Here is a 22,496-nt window from a genome sequence, read left to right as displayed (position 1 = left end):
CGACAGGAAGAGCAGAGGTGCACTCCTGCGGGCCGGAGACCGGGTCCTGATACGCGACCACCGAATCCGGGGCCGTAATAAGATACAAGACAAGTGGGAGCCTACGTCATATGTGGTGGTTAAGCAGAGCCACGAAGGGACGCCCGTGTTCACGGTCAGGCCCGAAGCAGGGGGTCCAGAAAGGACCGTGCATCGAGACCAGCTCAAGACCTGTCCCTTCCCGGCTTCTGACCCGGAAGTGCGGGGGAGGGCCCCTCGACAGATCCCGGTGGCACCGCGGAGCTCGTCCGAATCAGACATCGGAGGTGCTTTCGGGCACCGGCGGGAACCGCATCCTAGGGCGTGTAACCACCCCGGTCCCCTGCGGGACGCCCCTGAGGAGGCCGTAAGCGCCGAGTCAGAGGTGGAGTCGACCCCTTCAGGAGAGGAGGGGGAAGGCGGCGGAGACGGAGTCGAAGAGGAGGCCGCGGGCGGTCCATCGATGGCCCCGGAGGGTGAGGCCGTGGTCCAGGACCCGCCGACAGACACTGAGGAATCCGACACGGAATCGGAGGCGGGGGAGGTGGAACCCCCCAGAGTGGAGGCCGCTCGGCCCCAGAGGAGCACCAGAGGTCGGCTACCCGCTCGGTATCGCCAGGACTACGTGCTCAAGAGCGTGTTCGCGGAACAGTGTGTCCAACTCCTGAGGGAGTGTGTAAAACTGTTGGCATAATGTGTAATTGTCAACCGATGTGTGAAACTGTTGGTCTCAGGACCGTTTTCATGCATGCGTTTGTTTTTGTTGTTAACTTGCAGAGGACTTAGCAAGTTCAAAGTGGGGGGAAATGTAGCAGTCTGGAAAATATGGTATATTATTCAGAACTGCTGACTGTGTTTATATCCCTTTTTGTACACAAAGACATTCTAACTAGTGTCATTGATTCACACGAACAATGACACAAACGCCCCGTCCAAAGAACATGTGAATACGGATCATAAATGACAGTATTGATTCATATTTTACAGTGCGTCCCCCTTGTGACTGGCAGGCGAGACCAGCAGGGGGCAGTAGCAGGCAGAGAGTGGCGGAGAGAGCTGAGAGATGATAAAGAGAGGAGCCGAGCGGAAGTCGCTCTCTTCTCGGCAGTGAACTTGACCACGAGAAGTCACGTCTAACGGGGGAGCTCTAGACAGCCCCGTTGCTGACGTTTATGCCGGAGAGCCCCGTGGAACCGTGACGGGTGATAGGAAGTACTGGCTAGTGGAGACGATATCCTAGCAGTACCAGTGTTATGATATTATGAACATTAAGTGCAGAGTCGGGCACTAAGAGTCGAGTTATACCTAGTTACAGTGAGCGGTATAAGTAGCGTGCGGCTAAGGTTCACAGTAGCATTGCTCGTGTTATACCTAGTTACAGTGACGGTATAGTCTGCGTGCCAGAGACGTACGGGACATCCAAGCAGTCTGCCCGGGCGTCAACAGCTGTCTGCACCGGAGAGCAGCAGCACACCCTGCCCCAGGCTGCCTGCAGGACACGGGGAGTTCTTTACCACCAGCAGAGTTCGCCCAGCACCAGCTCAGCCAGCACTGCCTCTCTGCTATAGCTCCGCCTGCTAGCACCTGCGGCGCGAGTGTTCGACGCCATCTTGCCACCAGGACGGTGGTGGAGCGGCGCGGCCGCCATTTTGGTAGAGTAAACATTAGGGCTTCGGCGCCCAGGATCCTATCGTACATTACACAGTGTGTCGCAGCCTACGGGCGAAGCTGGTGTTTGCTAACCACAGTGCATAGGGGTACCCCATAAACATTACATGCCGGCATTAGCATAGGGCTTTTGTTTTGGTAATTGTGGGCCCACACACTTTGGTTTTATTTCCTTTTCTTTGAGCGTGATACAATGTGTGTGTAATATTACTTTCCCATCTATTTAACCCTTCCCCTCTTGGGGGTAAATGTAACGCTGCCATATAAGTAAAGCCTAAGAAGAGGTATTATTATTGGTACTAGCCCAGACGTGGGTAAGGAGTCAAGTATATTGAAGTCTACAATATCTGGGTCTATTAACTTTGGGTCTGCAATACCTGAGTCTATACTGTGTGGGTGTACAATATAAGTGTTTGCAAGGTATTGAATTACAACTTGAGTAATAATAGAACTACCTTCCGTGGACCCATTGCTATTAAATATTTGTAGATGACCAGTCTTTAAATAACAGTAAATGATGTAGATGGGAGTCTTGTGTGTGTGTCTTTCATTATTTCTAACCCTAACCCTAACCCTTTACTACGGGTAATATATGTAATCGTAACCCCTTGCTATTCTACCTTTTCCATTTCCATTGTAAGGGTTCTGGTCGTCTCACACAAGGGAGGGTACTGCTTGCGGGGGGAACCCAGTTATTTCTCTACCATCCGGTCAGTAGGTGTGGGAGGGAAAAAGGGGCAACTGTGGAGGGTGAGGGTGTGTTGGGGAGTACTGCGGACTACTCCAGAGAGAGGGAGGAAGACCAGAGTACCGGACCAGGTTTGTAAACCCTGGGCCTCATTCACCCCCACTACCAGCCTCCAGTTGACGCTCCGGACCCCAAAGACGGAGGTGCAGCTGGCCAGGGTGCTACTGTGTCTCGCTACCTATTGACCGCACCCCACAGTTCCCACGAAGCAGGGATAATCCACCCTGCTACACAGTGTAGTCTTGCGATCAATCGAAACGTCTTTACACGTTATACCTCACATTCACCCATTCATTCACACATTGTGGTGTTCTCCATTAGGCCTGTAGGTGGAGCTACGACACAGCATTGATTGATTGATTGATTGAAAACTTTATTAACAGATTGCAGAATGGGTACAGTACAGTACAGCTCAATACATACAATTGTTAAGGGGATGCAGACCAGAGAAAGACTTTCGTCTTGTTTAACGTACAGTACAGCACACGTACAGTACACACACCGATGGTGGAGGCAGCCCACATGGCATTTTGGATGTGTCCAAAAATGAATGGGCAAATGTGAGTGAAATGGTCGCACTGTATGCAGCTGTTTGTCTGCATCCCCCCCCCCACAACTCAGATTTAGGGTTGATACAACCATCATAATAATATTGTTAATAATAACAATAACAATAATGATGTAATAATGTAAAAATTATCATTAAAAATACCTGATTATGAGAAAAAAATATTACGGTGCATGGAATATTGATGATATGGCACACTAGTTACAACTATATTTCAAACTGGCACTTCATGTCAAAAAGGTTGCTGACCCCTGGTGTAGAGTATGTGTGTGTGTGTGTACAATGTGTGTGTGTGTGTACAGTATGTGTGTGTATGTATGTACAGTATATGTGAACAGTATGTATGTGTGTGTGCAGTATGTGTGTGCGTGTGTATGTGTGTACAGTATGTGTGTACATTATGTTTGTGTGTGTAATGTGTATGTGTGCATAGTATGCGTGTGTACAGTATGTGTGTGCATGTGTGTATGGTGTGTGTACAATGTGTGTGTGTGTACAGTATGTGTGTGTGTGTTAGTTAGCATGTGTGCCTGTGCAGTGTGCATGTGTACATTCATGCCTACATGTACTGTACATATATAGCCATTACAGTATATAGTCACTCCTACTACATTCATGCCTACATGTACTGTACATATATAGCCATTACAGTATAAAGTCCTACTACATTCATGCCTACATGTACTGTACATATATAGCCATTACAGTATATAGTCCTACTACATTCATGCCTACATGTATTGTACATATATAGCCATTACAGTATATAGTCCTACTGCATTCATGCCTACATGTACTGTACATATATAGCCATTACAGTATATAGTCCTACTACATTCATGCCTACATGTACTGTACATATATAGCCATTACAGTATATAGTCCTACTACATTCATGCCTACATGTATTGTACATATATAGCCATTACAGTATATAGTCCTACTGCATTCATGCCTACATGTATTGTACATATATAGCCATTACAGTATATAGTCCTACTACATTCATGCCTACATGTACTGTACATATATAGCCATTACAGTATATAGTCCTACTACATTGCCTACACTGTAAAACATCCCCCAAAAACGAAGTGTTTACAAATCCACGAGTGTTGATTTTGCATAGATGCAGGGTGGAGGGGGCTTGTCTGATAGCGGGGGTGACAGTGGCTCAGGAGGTAGAGCGGTTGTCTGGTAATCAGAAGGTTTCCGGTTCAATCCTGGCAACATGTCAAAGTGTCCTTGAGCAAGACACTTAACCCCTAACTGCTCCCGATGAGCATCGGTGTGTGAATGTGTGAGTGAATGGGTGAATGTGAGGCATAGGTTGTAAAGCACTTTGGATAAACGCACTATATAAATGCAGTCCATTTACCATTTAGCTAACTGTAAAGGGAAACAGACTCCATGTTCCCCTTGACCTTGTGTGTGTGTGTGTGTGTGTGTGTGCGTGTGTGTGTGTGTGCGTGTGCATGTGTGTGTGTGTGTATTTCTCCGTGGTCCAGAGGTGGAGCCCTTCAGGTCGTGTCACCTGTCAGAGAAGATCCTACTGCGCCTCATCAAGCACCCCAGTGTGGTCCAGGATCTCAAGTTCAACCCCAAGAACAAGCGCTCGCCACAGCACTTCCTGTTCCAGAGGAACAAGCCCTCCGACTACTTCGTCCTCATTCTGCAGGTAGGCCTACAAACATCTAGGCCCTCCTCCTGTCTCTCCAGAACTACTACGAATATCTGACCAGATCCACTAAGAATGGATTGCGCGGTGGTAATTGCCCCCTTACTTACAATTCATTATGAATTGAAAATGGGGGACCCTGATGTAAACAAGACGAAAGTCTTTCTCTGGTCTGCATCCCCTTAACAATTGTGTGTATTGAGCCGTACTGTATTGTACCCATTCTGCAATCTGTTAATAAAATTTTCAATCAATCAATCACCTGTGCGGGGTTTGCACATGGATTCTGCTCCATCTTTGCGAGCTATCCACTAAAGGACATTGCGCAATGAGATACCAGCGCAGACATGCCCAATATGTGTGGCTCGCGGAGCAGTCTGCACTCCTGACAGCGCTGTTGGCAGATATGTGTGTGTGCTAAAATACAAATTAAGCAAACTCTATACATTACGAAGTAAACGAAATACAATACAAAATGAACGGAATACTAAAGAAAATAGAACTTATGAACAGTATATAATTTGTTCGAGAAATATAAAGCCACATGCCGAGATAGCCTTCGCAACGTGGCGTGATTTGCTCTAAGTCTGGCAGTGAACACTATTAGAAAAATAAGGCTAAGCACTAAACCAGGTAATTTCAAATGCTTGGTTCTGAGATTATCAATACAGTAAACATTTATTTCTGATAGGCGTGCTGATCAGCAGTAATGCAATGGCATGATTATTATTATGAAGTTATTATTATTATTATTATTATTATTATTATTGTTATAAAAATGAAAAATAACTCCTCTCCTTCACTAGAATATAATATAATTATGAAATCAAATATAGGCCAGGGCTTTACAACTTAATAAAGAGATTGAATACAATTAAATGGGATATAAACTAAATTAAATATAGCACAGTAGAATAATATAGCACTAAACCCTCTTTATCTGTGACATCACGTACACACACACACAATTACTAGATAATAAATAGTCAGAGAGACTGTGTTGGTGTTCCAGGGTCATGTGGAGAGAGACTGTGTTGGTGTTCCAGGTGCAGAGAGACTGTGTTGGTGTTCCAGGTGCAGAGAGACTGTGTTGGTGTTCCAGGTGGAGAGAGACTGTGTTGGTGTTCCAGGTGGAGGTGCAGAGAGACTGTGTTGATGTTCCAGGTGGAGAGAGACTGTGTTGGTGTTCCAGGTGGAGAGAGACTGTGTTGGTGTTCCAGGTGGAGGTGCAGAGAGACTGTGTTGATGTTCCAGGTGCAGAGAGACTGTGTTGGTGTTCCAGGTGCAGAGAGACTGTGTTGGTGTTCCAGGTGCAGAGAGACTGTGTTGGTGTTCCAGGTGCAGAGAGACTGTGTTGGTGTTCCAGGTGGAGGTGCAGAGAGACTGTGTTGGTGTTCCAGGTGGAGGTGCAGAGAGACTGTGTTGGTGTTCCAGGTGGAGGTGCAGAGAGACTGTGTTGGTGTTCCAGGTGGAGAGAGACTGTGTTGGTGTTCCAGGTGGAGAGAGACTGTATTGGTGTTCCAGGTGCAGAGAGACTGTGTTGGTGTTCCAGGTGGAGAGAGACTGTGTTGGTGTTCCAGGTGGAGGTGGAGAGAGACTGTGTGTTGGTGTTCCAGGTGGAGGTGGAGAGAGACTGTGTGTTGGTGTTCCAGGTGGAGAGAGACTGTGTGTTGGTGTTCCAGGTGGAGAGAGACTGTGTGTTGGTGTTCCAGGTGGAGAGAGACTGTGTGTTGGTGTTCCAGGTGGAGAGAGACTGTGTGTTGGTGTTCCAGGTGGAGGTGCAGAGAGACTGTGTGTTGGTGTTCCAGGTGGAGAGAGACTGTGTTGGTGTTCCAGGTGGAGAGAGACTGTGTGTTGGTGTTCCAGGTGGAGAGAGACTGTGTTGGTGTTCCAGGTGGAGAGAGACTGTGTTGGTGTTCCAGGTGGAGAGAGACTGTGTTGATGTTCCAGGTGGAGAGAGACTGTGTTGGTGTTCCAGGTGGAGAGAGACTGTGTTGGTGTTCCAGGTGCAGAGAGACTGTGTTGGTGTTCCAGGTGCAGAGAGACTGTGTGTTGGTGTTCCAGGTGGAGGTGGAGAGAGACTGTGTGTTGGTGTTCCAGGTGGAGGTGGAGAGAGACTGTGTGTTGGTGTTCCAGGTGGAGAGAGACTGTGTGTTGGTGTTCCAGGTGGAGAGAGACTGTGTGTTGGTGTTCCAGGTGGAGAGAGACTGTGTGTTGGTGTTCCAGGTGGAGAGAGACTGTGTTGGTGTTCCAGGTGGAGGTGGAGAGAGACTGTGTGTTGGTGTTCCAGGTGGAGGTGGAGAGAGACTGTGTGTTGGTGTTCCAGGTGGAGAGAGACTGTGTTGGTGTTCCAGGTGGAGAGAGACTGTGTTGGTGTTCCAGGTGGAGAGAGACTGTGTTGGTGTTCCAGGTGGAGAGAGACTGTGTTGGTGTTCCAGGTGGAGAGAGACTGTGTGTTGGTGTTCCAGGTGGAGAGAGACTGTGTGTTGGTGTTCCAGGTGGAGAGAGACTGTGTTGGTGTTCCAGGTGGAGAGAGACTGTGTGTTGGTGTTCCAGGTGGAGAGAGACTGTGTGTTGGTGTTCCAGGTGGAGAGAGACTGTGTGTTGGTGTTCCAGGTGGAGAGAGACTGTGTGTTGGTGTTCCAGGTGGAGGTGCAGAGAGACTGTGTGTTGGTGTTCCAGGTGGAGGTGCAGAGAGACTGTGTGTTGGTGTTCCAGGTGGAGGTGGAGAGAGACTGTGTGTTGGTGTTCCAGGTGGAGGTGGAGAGAGACTGTGTGTTGGTGTTCCAGGTGGAGGTGGTACGAGTTTACAGGACTGTGTGTTGGTGTTTCAGGGTCGGGTGGAGGTGGAGATCGGGAAGGAGGCTCTGCGCTTTGAGAACGGTGCCTTCTCCTACTACGGCATGCCGTCCCTCATACCACCCCTACCTATTGGTGAGTTCACACGATGATGATGATGGTGAATTTGACCTGACCCCTCCCATCATCTCTGGAATGATCGTGTCAGCTGACGGTCTGATCACAATGAAACATCCATCAGAATAAGAGGTAGAATATTGGGATGTATATTATGATACATGCCTGAACCCAGTGTGTGATCTGGGTCAGCACCTGTGAAAGTGCCTCTTGAATATGTTCCCATGACTTGAACCCTATCCAAGGGTAGAACCCAGAGGAGTTTCTCTTTCATTTAATTTCAAACCTTTATTTAAACTCGAAAGGCAACTGAGGTTTCCCTCATTTACAGTCACGTCTTGTGTACATACAGAAATAATGAGCAAAAAGAAAGGCGTATCAAATCACACAGCATATAAAATCATAACAATATGACAATAAGACGAGGCAAAAAGCAAGGATAACAAATAAATTAAAACACGTACAACTTGATTGATAAAGGTTGGAGATCAAGGTTTTAAACTCTGAGAATATCAAGCTTTAAGGACTGTTGGGAGTTCATTCCATGAGCTAGAGGCATCATAGCATAATGCAGATTTACCCTGTTCAGAGCAAATTCTGGGGACCAGGTGATGATGATGATGATGATGACTGTGATGTGTCTTTAAGCCTGTGAGAGTAGCAGTCATGGGAAATAATATGTACCAGCAGTAATTAGAAGAACTCTAATTAGGATTTCTGAAAATTATCCATTGGAAAGACATGATCTCTCTCTCTCTCTCTGCCTGCCTGTCTCTTCCGTTGTCTCTTGTTCATTCCCTCTCTTTCTCACATACACACACACAACTCCTTCTCTTTGTGCGTGTGTGTGTGTGTGCGTCACACATGTATAAAGTGTGTGATCGGGGTCAGCATCTTGATATCCTGTGAAAGTGCCTCTTGATTCCCATGGCGTGAACCGTATCCAGGGCAGAACCCAGAGGAGTTTCTCTGTGGTGAACCACCACTGTAGAAGGGTGCATGCTTATTAACGGTTAATAGGAAGGTCTTTATGAAATAATCCAATGCTAATTGGACATCTGGGATTTCAGAAGTATAATAAATATCACTGTGGTGATGGAGAATATTCATTTATAAAGGCTTGATTGATTTATCCTGACAACTATAATAGTTACAGTGGGCTAAACAGTTAATGTGTGCTTATGCATTTATTGATTTGGTTTGGAATATTCACACCAGCTAGCATCTGTGTCACAAGGTTTAAGGTATCAAACCACAAACAAGGTGGCCTCTTAGGATGTGAAAAACTGTGAAATTTTCTTCTCTGTGCATGCATTAGGCTTAGGGAACAGCCGCATGTTAGCCTAGCTTAGCGTCATTCACTGGAAGTAGGTGTGCCAGTGTAGCCTAGTTCCTAACAGTCACCCCCAATACACTCCAAATACAACTCCAAAACGTTCCTGTAAACATGTTGTGACCTGTGTATTTACCAAGTGAAACGCTTCATCCGAGCACCTTGGAACGCGTTCAGCACAATTGATGCTAAGTTAAGTTCTAAGTTCTAAGTTCTTTAATAGTTGTCATACAGAAGTACAGAATACTTTCATACAAAATGCTTCTTACTGTTACGCTCCAGAGACTGTGCTAGACAAGATAGTATCAAATAACATAATAACATAATATAGCATGAATTTAGAAGAAGAAAATGAGGTCACAGTGTTCGGTATAGACATATGTACAATGTTCTGATGCATATTTTGTGCCATTTCATCTCAGGGACCCGATGGACATCAATACTGGAAATCGCGATCAGACAATTGGAATATTCTTTTTGCAATACCTCCTATCATTGATTGATTGAAAAGATTGAAAAGTTTATTAACAGATTGCAGAATGGGTACAGTACAGTACATCTCAATACATACAATTGTTAAGGGGATGCAGACCAGAGAAAGACTTTCGTCTTGTTTCCACCAGGGTCCCCCATTTTCAATTCATCAAAGGTAAGGACTATATGACATCAATCCTACTTTGATCCTACAATGATTTCACATCGATCACAACGTATGCCGTTGCTGACGATCAGAGGATCACAAAACGACCCCCCCCCCCTTTGATGCCTTCATGATGAAACACAATACCTATTATATACCTTTGATTTGGAAATAATATCATGTCCAGGCAAGAAACACGAACGACTTTCGCAAAATGCACATAGCGCTCCATAACTCAGCTTCCAGGAATTAGCCCGGATCACTCTGAAACTATACAATATTCACCACGGGATAACATGTGAACGTATACATGAAAAAAGTAACAATTTTTTTACATATTGGATTACAAATAGTGTCTGTCAAATGAGTCTGACTATTTTCTCCATAGCTATAATATAGAATATAGATATAGCTCTGCAAACATCGTGACGCATCGTGAAAATAGGCAATGGAAAGCTGGCGCTAGAGAGTAGAGATGGGGCGTGGCTATGGCGTTGAATGAGTTAAAGTTACAGGAAATAAACAGATAAAGCCAGAAGTGGGCGTGGTCTATAAGGTGAATATTGTGATGCTATAAACTGTGTGGTATATTTTCTTATGTAAAAATGTTAGTACAAATGTAATAGTTTAAAAAACACACCTTGATATATCAGTACATAAAGTAAACAAGTGTGTGTGTGTTGCGTTTGTATGTTTCCTGTGTGTGTGCATGCGTGTTGTGTGTGTGTGCGTGTTGCGTTTGTGTGTGTGTGTTGCGTTTGTGTGTTTCCTGTGCGTGTTGCGTTTGTGTGTTTCCTGTGTGTGTGTGTGTGTGCGTGTTGCATTTGTGTGTGTGTGTGTGCATGTGCGTGTGCATGTTACCTGTGTGTGTGTGTGTGTGTGTGTGTGTGTCCAGTCTACAGATGCAGTTCTAGGACCAGTGGTCTGAACCAGTCTGACTCAGTGCTGAGTGCAGGAAGCCTGGGGCAGCTGAACTCAGGAGGAGTCTACCTGCCTGACTACTCAGTCAGACAACTCACTAACCTGCAGATCATCAAGGTAGAACATGCACATGCACACACACACAAGCTGTGTCTCAAATCAGGGGTTGTAGGCTTTCCAAGGACACGGTTTACAAAGGTGCACCCTTCTTGGACGGCAAAGGTCAAACCAAGCATTGTTAAATGAGATGGTCTGGTCTACGGAGGAGACTGGGGCTGTTAAATGAGATGGTCTGGTCTACAGAGGAGACTGGGGCTGTTAAATGAGACGGTCTGGTCTACAGAGGAGACTGGGGCTGTTAAATGAGATGGTCTGGTCTACGGAGGAGACTGGGGCTGTTAAATGAGATGGTCGGGTCTACAGAGGAGACTGGGGCTGTTAAATAAGACGGTCTGGTCTACAGAGGAGACTGGGGCTGTTAAATGAGACGGTCTGGTCTACAGAGGAGACTGGGGCTGTTAAATGAGACGGTCTGGTCTACAGAGGAGACTGGGGCTGTTAAATGAGACGGTCTGGTATACAGAGGAGACTGAGGCTGTTAAATGAGACAGTCTGGTCTATGGAGGAGACTGGGGCTGACACATGCCCAGTTAAATGAAGGAATCCTGTCGGTGCCAAGATTGGGGAAGCCCTCGCATCACGGCACAAGCATATGCCCATATATGGACCAAGAGAGGCTCAAAATGGCCGTTAGCATCATCTGATTCAGACGAATAAAGCAATGATTTTATCCAGATAATTTGATTACTGCGCACTTCCACTAAATGTATTAATCTAGTTACTAACTGGGGAGACTGATAAATTACAGTTAAAGGAATATAGCAGGATGATCGGTTACGATTTTAACCTCACGTTGAACGGGGATTCCCAGTTCAACTGGGCATGCGTCAACCCCAGTCCTGTCGCAGCCGCTCAATCTCCGAAAACATTGGAGCAAATTTCCAAACAGCCGTTATTTGGACAAACTGACCACATTATTTGGAATCTAAATGGGTAAATTTTCGCCTGAAAAAAAGTATAATAACAACAGTATAATAATGGTCCTAGGTCGTACGATACCAGAGCATTCGGCCTTGGTAAATACTAGTTGGCATATCTGCTCCTTGGTGCGAAATGCCTTCTTGACCGTCCCAGAGGATCCATCCGAACTCCAGACTAAGGAAAAGAAGGCTTAATTTCTTGGCTGCATTTGAAGGAGCCTTGGAATTGGAACAGCCACGGTCTCGTCGCTGTGACGCAATTTGACGCCTGCGGCCTTCTGGAACACGATTTGCATCCGATTACCTACAGCGGTTAGAATGCTCATGCCTTTACTTACTGCCATTGACAGAGTTGTGATGATACACACACACACCAACACACTCAAACAACCATGACAAACAGTTCATCGTCATCCGATGTTATCATGTACAGGAATAACAGAACAAGTGACTCACTGGCTCAGTGTGTGTGTGCAACATCCTGGGAGCGTATTTTAAGTACCGACTGCACTGCATTAAATCTTCAACGTTCCCCAAAAGCCAACTTCTCCGCTCCACACGCACACATGCACACACACACGCACGCACAGTCCTTTTCAGCATCCTCTTTGATATGTCTAAATCCCTGATCCTGACTGAACGCAGACGTCCTCCGCTCTGTTCCATGCGACCTCGCTCTCCTTTAATCACTGGCCTTTAAATCAGCTCCATTTCCAGCATGAATAATTTAGGCTTTAGTGATGGATGTTGCCTTCTTCCTTCACCCCCCCCCCCCCCCCCTCTCTTCATCCCCCCCCCCTCTCTCTGAGTCTGAGGAATACTTACAGTACATTACAGTATAAGACCTGGTCGTTATGTCCGGATGTTTGTCTTCAAAGCCGTGAGGAGGACATGGTTTGAATGAGGTTAATGATGTACACATACATTGGGCCAACATATCACTTTCATCAAGAAATCCAAACCACCAAATGATACACTATAATTTTACTCTCAGAACGTATTTCATTTTTGGAATTGTGTATCTTCATGTCTGTCCGACATATTGAATTGCTATGTACCCTGCTCTCCATTACTTCTATTGTTGAATGATGACTCCAAGTTGAAATTCTCATTACAACAACGCCGGCTCTGGCTGGCTGGCCTAACAGCAGCGAAGAAAATGATTGCGTTGCGTTGGCCGGACACATTCACTGTCGAAGCAACAGTGGTTACTAGTATTAGATATAATTGATATGGAACAGTCCGTTGCACGGATACATGGGGCAAAACAAGAAAATGTAACTGTAATGCTGCCGCTACTTTAGCCACTTTTGGCCTGTTGTAGCTAGGGCTGGCAGTCATTTTGGTGCGCAGGGAGGTCCTTGAACCCTCACGCTGCTTGACCTACAGCCCTTGGTGACATTAGGGTGTGTTATTTGTAGGCTGGTGAACGGTGTTCTTCTGGGAGACCGGTGGCTTGTGCTTGCCGCCGCTTGTGGTGGTCATGCCTACAACGCGGGGCCCGGGGTACCTTTTCAGAGAAGTCCTGGGGGAGGGGAGGGGGGGGGGTCTTGTTTGTTGCTTGATATGTCCTGTGTGTTGTTATGTGTTGTTTCCTAGGGCTGTCAAGTGTAATCGATTGATAGCCTTAGTTGTTACCTGTTGTGTATATGATTTAATGAAATAATGTAAACATTTAAATAATTTGATCACAAAAAATGATGTACACATACAGACTTTCATACACTTTCATACTCTCTCTCCCTCTCACTGTCCTCGCTCTCTTGCCCCCACACACACACACACACACACACACACACCCACAATCAATAAAACACACACCCATCATAGAAAACCCCACAAACATACACAAGTCACATTCCTAAGGAGAGCATGTATTGCCAAAAACACAACTAACAGTAGTATTATATTTGTATATATTATATGAACAGTAGTATATATTTGTCTATATTATATGAACAGTAGTATATATTATATGAACAGTAGTATATATTTGTCTATATTATATGAACAGTAGTATATATTATATGAACAGTAGTATATATTTGTATATATTATATGAACAGTAGTATATATTTGTCCCGCCCATCAGATAACGAGGAGCCACTACCAGAACGCGCTGACGGCCACCAGGATGGATAGCTCTCCGCTGACCCCCGACCCGGAGGGGAGACCTCCCATCCCCGAGGCGCGCTCCCACAGCATCGCCCTCCCCCTCACGCACACTCACGCCCGGCTGGGCCTGGCCCGCCTCGCGCACCCCCACCTCCAGATAGCCCTCCGCAGCACCTCCCTTCTCAACGAGAGGAACCGCATCGTCCGTAAGTAGAGCGGACCGCCCTCCGTCCCGGAGCGAGAGGAGGGGGTTCGCGGAAAAGGCCAGTGAGATCTCAGAGCACCGAGGAGAGATTACATTACCTCAACTACCGCCGACATGCTCTCGAGCAAGGCACTTAACACTGACCGGTTAAGGGTTTTGGGTTAAAAAACAAAATGCCATGGCGGCTGGGTAGTGTAGAGGTCTAAGCACTCGCCTAACACTGCAGAGACTGGTCATTACAATAGCGCTCTCCCAGTGAAACTCCTCGCTGTCAGGTGAAAAGAAGCGGCTGGTGAATCCACATGTATCAGAGGATGCACTCTCCCCAGTCTAACAGAGTAGGCATGTGATAGTCTACACCTTCCCCAGACAGAGAGGAGGCATGTGGTAGTCTACACCCTCCCCAGACCGACAGAGGAGGCATGGGGTAGTCTACACCCTCCCCAGACCGACAGAGGAGGCATATGGTAGTCTATACCTTCCCCAGACAGACAGGAGGCATGTGGTAGTCTACACCCTCCCCAGACAGACAGAGGAGGCATGTGGTAGTCTACACCTTCGCCAGACAGACAGAGGAGGCATGTGGTAGTCTACACCTTCGCCAGACAGACAGAGGAGGCATGTGGTAGTCTAGTCTAATCTAGGACACCCACTTAAATCATGTGACAGCTCTTGATGACAGCTATATTGTACCAGAAACATCATTGAAGTCTTGAACAAAATTGAATATTTCATAAAAATATTAGGGCTGTCAAAATTAATGCTTTAACTTGAGATTAATTTAAATTATTTAAAGCATTAAAATAAATTAATCTAGATTAATCTATGGAGTGAAAAATCTTCAATCTTAGCGCCGCGGATATAAGAAAGAGGTCTAGCTGAGTCAATGTTGATGGTTTTGTTGAACATTTGTATTTCACAGGAGAGAAACTGTATTCAAAGAAAGCTGTTAAAATAGTCTTTGAATCTAAATATACTTTCTTTGTGTTGATTTTACATTAATTCCATGATTTTACTCAAGTAAATATCGGTTACAAGCTTCGGTCTCAAGTAAAAAATCTATTGACAGCACTAATATATATATATAAACTGGACGTCAATGGGAATGTGTTTCTTGGCTCTCCTGAAGGTAATTACAGCTTTGGCTACCCCTCAAGCCACCAAAAGCACAGACCAGCGATGGAATCTTTATTTGAATGAAGATTCTGTAGAGAGATAAGAGCTTCTTAAACTGTGTGGTACACCAGGCTAGTCTCATCCAGGCTTCCTGCTAGAAAAGCTGCTGGTCTGGAAACAGTGATGGAATGAGATGGAATATAGTGAAAGACTCAAACTCTGTGTGGAATGTGTCAACAAAGCTCTATATTAACACTTTCAGCGCCACGCCTGGTTTTCCGTTTTACCGCTTGAATGCCACCATCGGCGCCAATGTTAACGTTAATATCGCCTAATCTATGTTTTAAATTATGGCTATGTGTCTAATCTGCCCATCGCATTATCAAAGACTATTTTCCAGTCAGTGCTGTGAAGGCAGATTGTTTTTTTATCGCGTCCTTGCCGTTTCAGAGCAGTTAGAAAAGCCCCCGTTTTGATATAAAAAACAGCTCATTCTGGAGCATTCTATGAAAATCGTCTTTTAGTGGAATATTCCACAACGTTGATATTCGTCAGCCTTTTTATGAATCGTTTTCAAATAAACGCTAATGATCAATATTATACGTGCACGCACGCACATTACGGCCGCGCACTGATAATCGCTCCGTTGATTTCCTCACAGACTTTTACAGTGAAACCGAAAGAAGACATTTCACAAAACAGCTTATAACTTCATCAAACTTACTCTGATTATCCTACCACTGATAACATAGAGTCCTTACCTGACATCAGATGGTATCCAACTGGTATATTCCAATTCCTGATCACCATTCGAAAAAATCGATACGTGTATGGATCCAACGCGATACAGTAGAACTCCATGATCCGCGGGGATCTGAGGCTCCAGAATGAACTCTAGTAACCCCGGCTGGATCAGTGAACTGGAAAATGTGGAGTACCGGATTTTTTTCCCCATTCATTTTCATTGAGTCCATTCCAAAATCACTTATGTCATCTGGGAGACGACAGGGGGCGCTTTTTTCCACAGTGATCGCCGGCGCCCCTCGGCTATACTCGGGTAGGCTCGGGTGATGCAATAATTTTTCAGATCGCAAAAAAGAAAAAAAAAAAAAAATTCAGAGAAATCTCGTGAGTGGCATGCAACCACCTATAAAAAAACCTGAGAAATCTCGTGAGTGCCACTCAAAGTGTTAAACACAGGCAACGTGTGTGTGTGTGTGTGTGCAGGGGCGTAGCTGGGGGGGGGTAGCTTAGGATGATTTCAAGGGCCCAGCACTGGGGGGGGGGGCCCAACATTTTTTTTTTTTACTAGACATCACTCAGGTGTATTATTGATGCTCTCATTGATACTATGTTTGTTTCTGAAGTGTGTGTGTGCGTGTGCGTGTGTGAGATATATATAGAGAGAGGGGGGGCTTTGGTAGACTATTGCATTGGTCCATTCATTGAAGATGAACGCAATGCGACATCCTTTACTAGGCTCACCCACCAACAGTGCAGGTGCTGAACTGCTGATCCGGAATGTATAAGTAAAAACCATACGCGCGCTCGCATTCACTGGGGGCCTACAAATACATTCTTTCATGGGGCCCAGAATCTGGAGCTACACCCCTGTGTGTGTGTGTGTGTGTGTGTGTGTGTGTGTGCGTGTGCATGTGTAAACAGTGAGTGTGTATGCGTGTGCATTCGTGTTTGTGCTTGCATGCCCCTGTGTGTGTGTGTGTGTGTGCGTGGGAATATGCTTACAAGAGTTGCATAACCAACTTCACAAGCAAATAGCACAGATGGACGTCTCAAGGTTTCTTTTCCGCTGTGTCACACGGACAGAAACAGACGCTGACCAGAAAGCATGAAAGCAAAATCAAGAAATAATGTGAACATATAAAAATTTAAATATATAATAATTAAAATAAATAAACAATCGAAAACAGCCTTCCCTTTGTATCATAGATGCCGTAATCATCCGCAGTTTATACCTTTACTGTGTTGTTAGAATATTACCTCCCACCACACCCTCACTCACTGGCGCTGTGGGATAAACCAAACCTGATTGGTTTGGAGGCTTAGAGGATTTCCCCAGATAGCATATGTCCTCTGCCACCCCAGTGGTGCACTCTCACTTTCACACAAGCACTTAAGTACACTTTTTAGGCACTTGTACTTTAATCAAGTACCTTTATTTTAGATAACGTTGTACATTGTGCTTTTACTGTGTTTGTGTGAGTGTGCCTATGTGTTTGTGTGAGTGTCGTGTGTGTGCCTATGTATTTGTGTGAGTGTTGTGTGTGTGTGTGTGCCTATGTGTTTGTGTGAGTGTTGTGTGTGTGCGTCTATGTGTTTGTGTGAGTGTCGTGTGTGTGCGTGCCTATGTGTGTGTGTGTGTTGTCTGTGTGTGCCTATGTGTTTGTGTGAGTGTCGTGTGTGTGCGTCTATGTGTTTGTGTGAGTGTCGTGTGTGTGCGTGCCTATGTGTGTGTGTGTTGTGTGTGTGTGCCTATGTGTTTGTGTGAGTGTCGTGTGTGTGCGTCTATGTGTTTGTGTGAGTGTCGTGTGTGTGCGTGCCTATGTGTGTGTGTGTGTCGTGTGTGTGTGCCTATGTGTTTGTGTGAGTGTCGTGTGTGTGTGCCTATGTGTGTGTGTGTCGTGTGTGTGCCTATGTGTGTGAGTGTCGTGTGTGTGTGCCTATGTGTTTGTGTGAGTGTCGTGTGTGTGTGCCTATGTGTTTGTGTCATGTGTGATTGAAATCCTTGCATCTGATGCAGCAGTCTAATGTTGTGCCTCATACTGCCCCCTATGGTCCTCTACCGCCCTCTATAGGCAGTAATACATACTAGCATGCAAGCATGAGGCACTAGCATTCAAACAAATAAACAAAAGAACAAACAAACAAATATATAACTAGGTTTAACTTTTTTTGGACCTTGTTGAGACCCATGTGAGAGGGGCCTGGACCTTGTTGAGACCCATGTGAGAGGGGGCCTGGACCTTGTTGAGACCCATGTGAGAGGGGCCTGGACCTTGTTGAGACCCATGTGAGAGGGGGCCTGGACCTTGTTGAGACCCATGTGAGAGGGGCCTGGACCTTGTTGAGACCCATGTGAGAGGGGCCTGGACCTTGTTGAGACCCATGTGAGAGGGGGCCTGGACCTTGTTGAGACCCATGTGAGAGGGGCCTGGACCTTGTTGAGACCCTGGACCTTGTTGAGACCCATGTGAGAGGGGCCTGGACCTTGTTGAGACCCATGTGAGAGGGGGCCTGGACCTTGTTGAGACCCATGTGAGAGGGGCCTGGACCTTGTTGAGACCCTGGACCTTGCTGAGACCCATGTGAGAGGGGCCTGGACCTTGTTGCGACCCATGTGAGAGGGGGCCTGGACCTTGTTGAGACCCATGTGAGAGGGGGCCTGGACCTTGTTGAGACCCATGTGAGAGGGGCCTGGACCTTGCTGAGACCCATGTGAGAGGGGGCCTGGACCTTGTTGAGACCCATGTGAGAGGGGGCCTGGACCTTGTTGAGACCCATGTGAGAGGCCGCCTGGACCTTGTTGCGACCCATGTGAGAGGGGCCTGGACCTTGTTGAGACCCATGTGAGAGGGGGCCTGGACCTTGTTGAGACCCATGTGAGAGGGGCCTGGACCTTGTTGAGACCCATGTGAGAGGGGCCTGGACCTTGTTGAGACCCATGTGAGAGGGGCCTGGACCTTGTTGCGACCCATGTGAGAGGGGCCTGGACCTTGTTGAGACCCATGTGAGAGGGGGCCTGGACCTTGTTGAGACCCATGTGAGAGGGGCCTGGACTTGGTCTATGCTGGCATACGAGCTCCCCTTATTGATCCCTTTGGGGGAAATCTGGGCATCATAGTAGCATAGTGGTATAGGTGTGAGCAGGGTATTAGAAGAAAGACATACATCAAGTTTCTCAAGTTTCAAGTTTCTTTAATATTTGTCATACAGAAGTACAGAATACTTTTATACAAAATGCTTCTTACTGTTACGCTCCAGAGACTGTGCAAGACAAGATAAGTATGAAATAAAATAACATAGTAAAATTAGAAGTAAAAAATGAGGTCACAGTGTTCAGTTTAGACATATGTACAATGTTCGATGCAGAATAGACGTAGTTACCATACAATATACAATACTGTGCAGTGTACTAATATACAATACTATATAGTGCAAGGCAGAAATGGGACGAGGTGCAATTTAGGTACAATTCACAGTAGGTGTACGAGTTGTAGTGCAAATCCTTTATCAATAAATATAAAGTGTAAAGTGTGTTTGTGTGATCTAAAGTGTGGAGAGTGGGTGCTGCAGTGTGTTGTTTGTTTGAGTGAGTGTGTGCGTGTGGGTGTGTGTGCTGTGTGCATTTGATGGTTGTTGCATAGTGTTTATTGTTCGTTTAGCAGCCTGATGGCCTGGGGATAGAAGCTTCTTCTGAGTATTTCTGTGCTCGCCTTAAGACTCCGGTATTGCTTGCCTGACCGCAGCAGTTCAAAGAGGCAGTTGTTCGGGTGGCTCGAGTCCTTAATAATTCTCTTAGCCTTCCCCTTGCACCGCTTGTTGTAAATGTTCTGGAGGGTGGGAAGCCCCCCTCCAATTGTGCGTTCGGCTGAACGTGTCACTCTTTGTAGTCTGCTACGATCTTGTGCAGTGCTATTCCCAAACCAGGAGGTGATGTTGCCGGTCAGGATGCTCTCTATTGTACATGAGTAGAAGTTCCTAAGGATCTTCTGACTGACTTGGAACTTCCTTAGGCGCCTGAGGAAGTAGAGGCGTTGTCGTGCCTTCTTCACAACACTGTCAATGTGTGTGGTCCATGTCAAGTCCTCGGATATGTGGGCTCCGAGGTACTTGAAACTGTCCACTCTCTCAACCGGTGCCCCGTCGATGCTGAGGGGGCTGTAGTCCTTGACCCCCGACCTCCTGAAGTCCACAATCATCTCTTTTGTTTTGCTGACGTTCAGGGAGAGGCAGTTCTCCTGACACCACTGTGACAGGTTCTCTACCTCTTCCAGGTAGGCCCTTTCGTCGTTGGCAGAGATCAGGCCCACCACTACTGTGTCATCAGCAAATTTGATGATGGTGTTGTTGTTCCGCTGTGCTACGCAGTCATGCGTGTACAGGGAGTAGAGGAGGGGGCTCAGAACACAGCCCTGGGGGGCCCCTATGTTGAGCGTGATGGATGAGGAGGTGCAGTTGCCGGCTCTTACCACATATAGGCAATACAATTATATCTGAACATAAAAACATGAGAAAAATAAAAAGTGTAAACAAAGGTGCAGATGAGGGTCTGTATACCCTATTGGTTAAATTATATGTTACAATAAACATAGGATAAATAAAGAACTTGAATTTGGATATATACTATGAGTAAGAATAAAAGTAAACAGTGTACACAAGGTGCAGTGTACACACGGTGCAGTATACACACGGTGCAGTATACACACGGTGCAGTATACACACGGTGCAGTATACACACGGTGCAGTATACACACTGTGCAGTATACACAATGTGCAGTATACACACGGTGCAGTATACACACGGTGCAGTATACACACGGTGCAGTATACACACGGTGCAGTATACACACGGTGCAGTATACACAAGGTGCAGTATACACACGGTGCAGTATACACAATGTGCAGTGTACACAAGGTGCAGTGTACACAAGGTGCAGTATACACAAGGTGCAGTATACACAAGGTGCAGTATACACAAGGTGCAGTATGCACAAGGTGCAGTATGCACAAGGTGCAGTATACACAAGGTGCAGTATGCACAAGGTGCAGTATACACAAGGTGCAGTGTACACAAGGTGCAGTATACACAAGGTGCAGTATACACAATGTGCAGTATACACAAGGTGCAGTATACACAAGGTGCAGTATGCACAAGGTGCAGTATGCACAAGGTGCAGTATGCACAAGGTGCAGTATACACAAGGTGCAGTATACACAAGGTGCAGTATACACAAGGTGCAGTATACACAAGGTGCAGTATGCACAAGGTGCAGTGTGCACACGGTGCAGTGTGCACAAGGTGCAGTACGCACAAGGTGCAGTATACACAAGGTGCAGTATACACAAGGTGCAGTATACACAAGGTGCAGTATACACAAGGTGCAGTATACACAAGGTGCAGTATACACAAGGTGCAGTATACACACGGTGCAGTATACACACGGTGCAGTATACACAAGGTGCAGTATACACAAGGTGCAGTATACACACGGTGCAGTATACACAATGTGCAGTATACACACGGTGCAGTATACACACGGTGCAGTATACACACGGTGCAGTATACACACGGTGCAGTATACACACGGTGCAGTATACACACGGTGCAGTATACACAAGGTGCAGTATACACACGGTGCAGTATACACAAGGTGCAGTATACACAAGGTGCAGTATACACAATGTGCAGTATACACAAGGTGCAGTATACACAAGGTGCAGTATACACACGGTGCAGTATACACAATGTGCAGTATACACAAGGTGCAGTGTACACAAGGTGCAGTATACACAATGTGCAGTATACACAAGGTGCAGTATACACAAGGTGCAGTATACACAAGGTGCAGTATGCACAAGGTGCAGTATACACAAGGTGCAGTATGCACAAGGTGCAGTATACACAAGGTGCAGTGTACACAAGGTGCAGTATACACAAGGTGCAGTATACACAATGTGCAGTATACACAAGGTGCAGTATACATAATGTGCAGTACGCACAAGGTGCAGTACACACAAGGTCACAAGGTGCAGTATACACAAGGTGCAGTATACACACGGTGCAGTATACACAAGGTGCAGTATACACAAGGTGCAGTATACACACGGTGCAGTATACACAAGGTGCAGTATACACAAGGTGCAGTATACACACGGTGCAGTATACACAAGGTACCCTAACTGGCTGCATGATATACATCATACGTTGTAGTCTGTGCAGGTTTTGGTGGTTAAGAGTCAGACACACTTAGTGGTTAAGAGTCAGACACACTTAGTGGTTAAGAGTCAGACACACTTAGTGGTTAAGAGTCAGACACACTTAGTGGTCAGACATGGTTGACTTGGGGACCAAGGAGGGCAGGATGGTGGGACAGTTCAACTCAACACTTGGCTCTGTATGCTGATGGATCTGACGCTCTCTCTGCAGGAAGTAAGTCTGACGGTCAGCGGAGTCCCAACCATGCCGCGTTTCTCCACATGGAAGAGATTCCCTACAGCCATGAGGACCAACCGGATGGCCGCAGAGGGAGCGGTGAGGAGAGGACTGACTGAGCCGGTCTTAAAACCAGACAGTTAAACTGTGAGGAGAGGACTGAGTGAGCCGGTCTTAAAACCAGACAGTTAAACTGTGAGGAGAGGACCGGTTTTAAAGACCAGTTAGCTGTCAGTCTGTGTAGTGAGGTGGTGGAGGAATATGACACTGGCAGAATTTTGAAACGTGGCAGATCTTGTTTGAAGATGTTGCAATATTGAAAACAAGGGTTTCTTGCTTACTTTAAGAGTATTCCA

At 46.2% G+C, this 22,496-nt stretch overlaps 1 protein-coding gene across 1 annotated transcript in view; it reads left to right on the top strand.

Moving 5' to 3' along the window:
- The window catches only part of cnnm1 (cyclin and CBS domain divalent metal cation transport mediator 1), a gene marked incomplete at both ends in the record, with an annotated part of 55,885 nt that overhangs the window by 30,775 nt on the left and 2,614 nt on the right, over positions 1-22,496 (top strand). Inside the window, 5 exons of the mRNA XM_084321874.1 lie at positions 4,511-4,680; positions 7,515-7,614; positions 10,465-10,607; positions 13,623-13,851; positions 22,135-22,239. Of these exons, the coding sequence (XP_084178000.1) occupies positions 4,511-4,680; positions 7,515-7,614; positions 10,465-10,607; positions 13,623-13,851; positions 22,135-22,239 (747 nt within the window). The remainder of the gene's footprint in view (positions 1-4,510; positions 4,681-7,514; positions 7,615-10,464; positions 10,608-13,622; positions 13,852-22,134; positions 22,240-22,496) is intronic.

The sequence above is a fragment of the Notolepis coatsorum genome, assembly GCF_963971535.1.
Source record: "Notolepis coatsorum genome assembly, chromosome: 9".
In the NCBI taxonomy this organism is placed as follows: domain Eukaryota; kingdom Metazoa; phylum Chordata; class Actinopteri; order Aulopiformes; family Paralepididae; genus Notolepis; species Notolepis coatsorum.
Note: the sequence above shows the minus strand (reverse complement) of the source record. Positions and strands in the feature narration are given on the sequence as shown.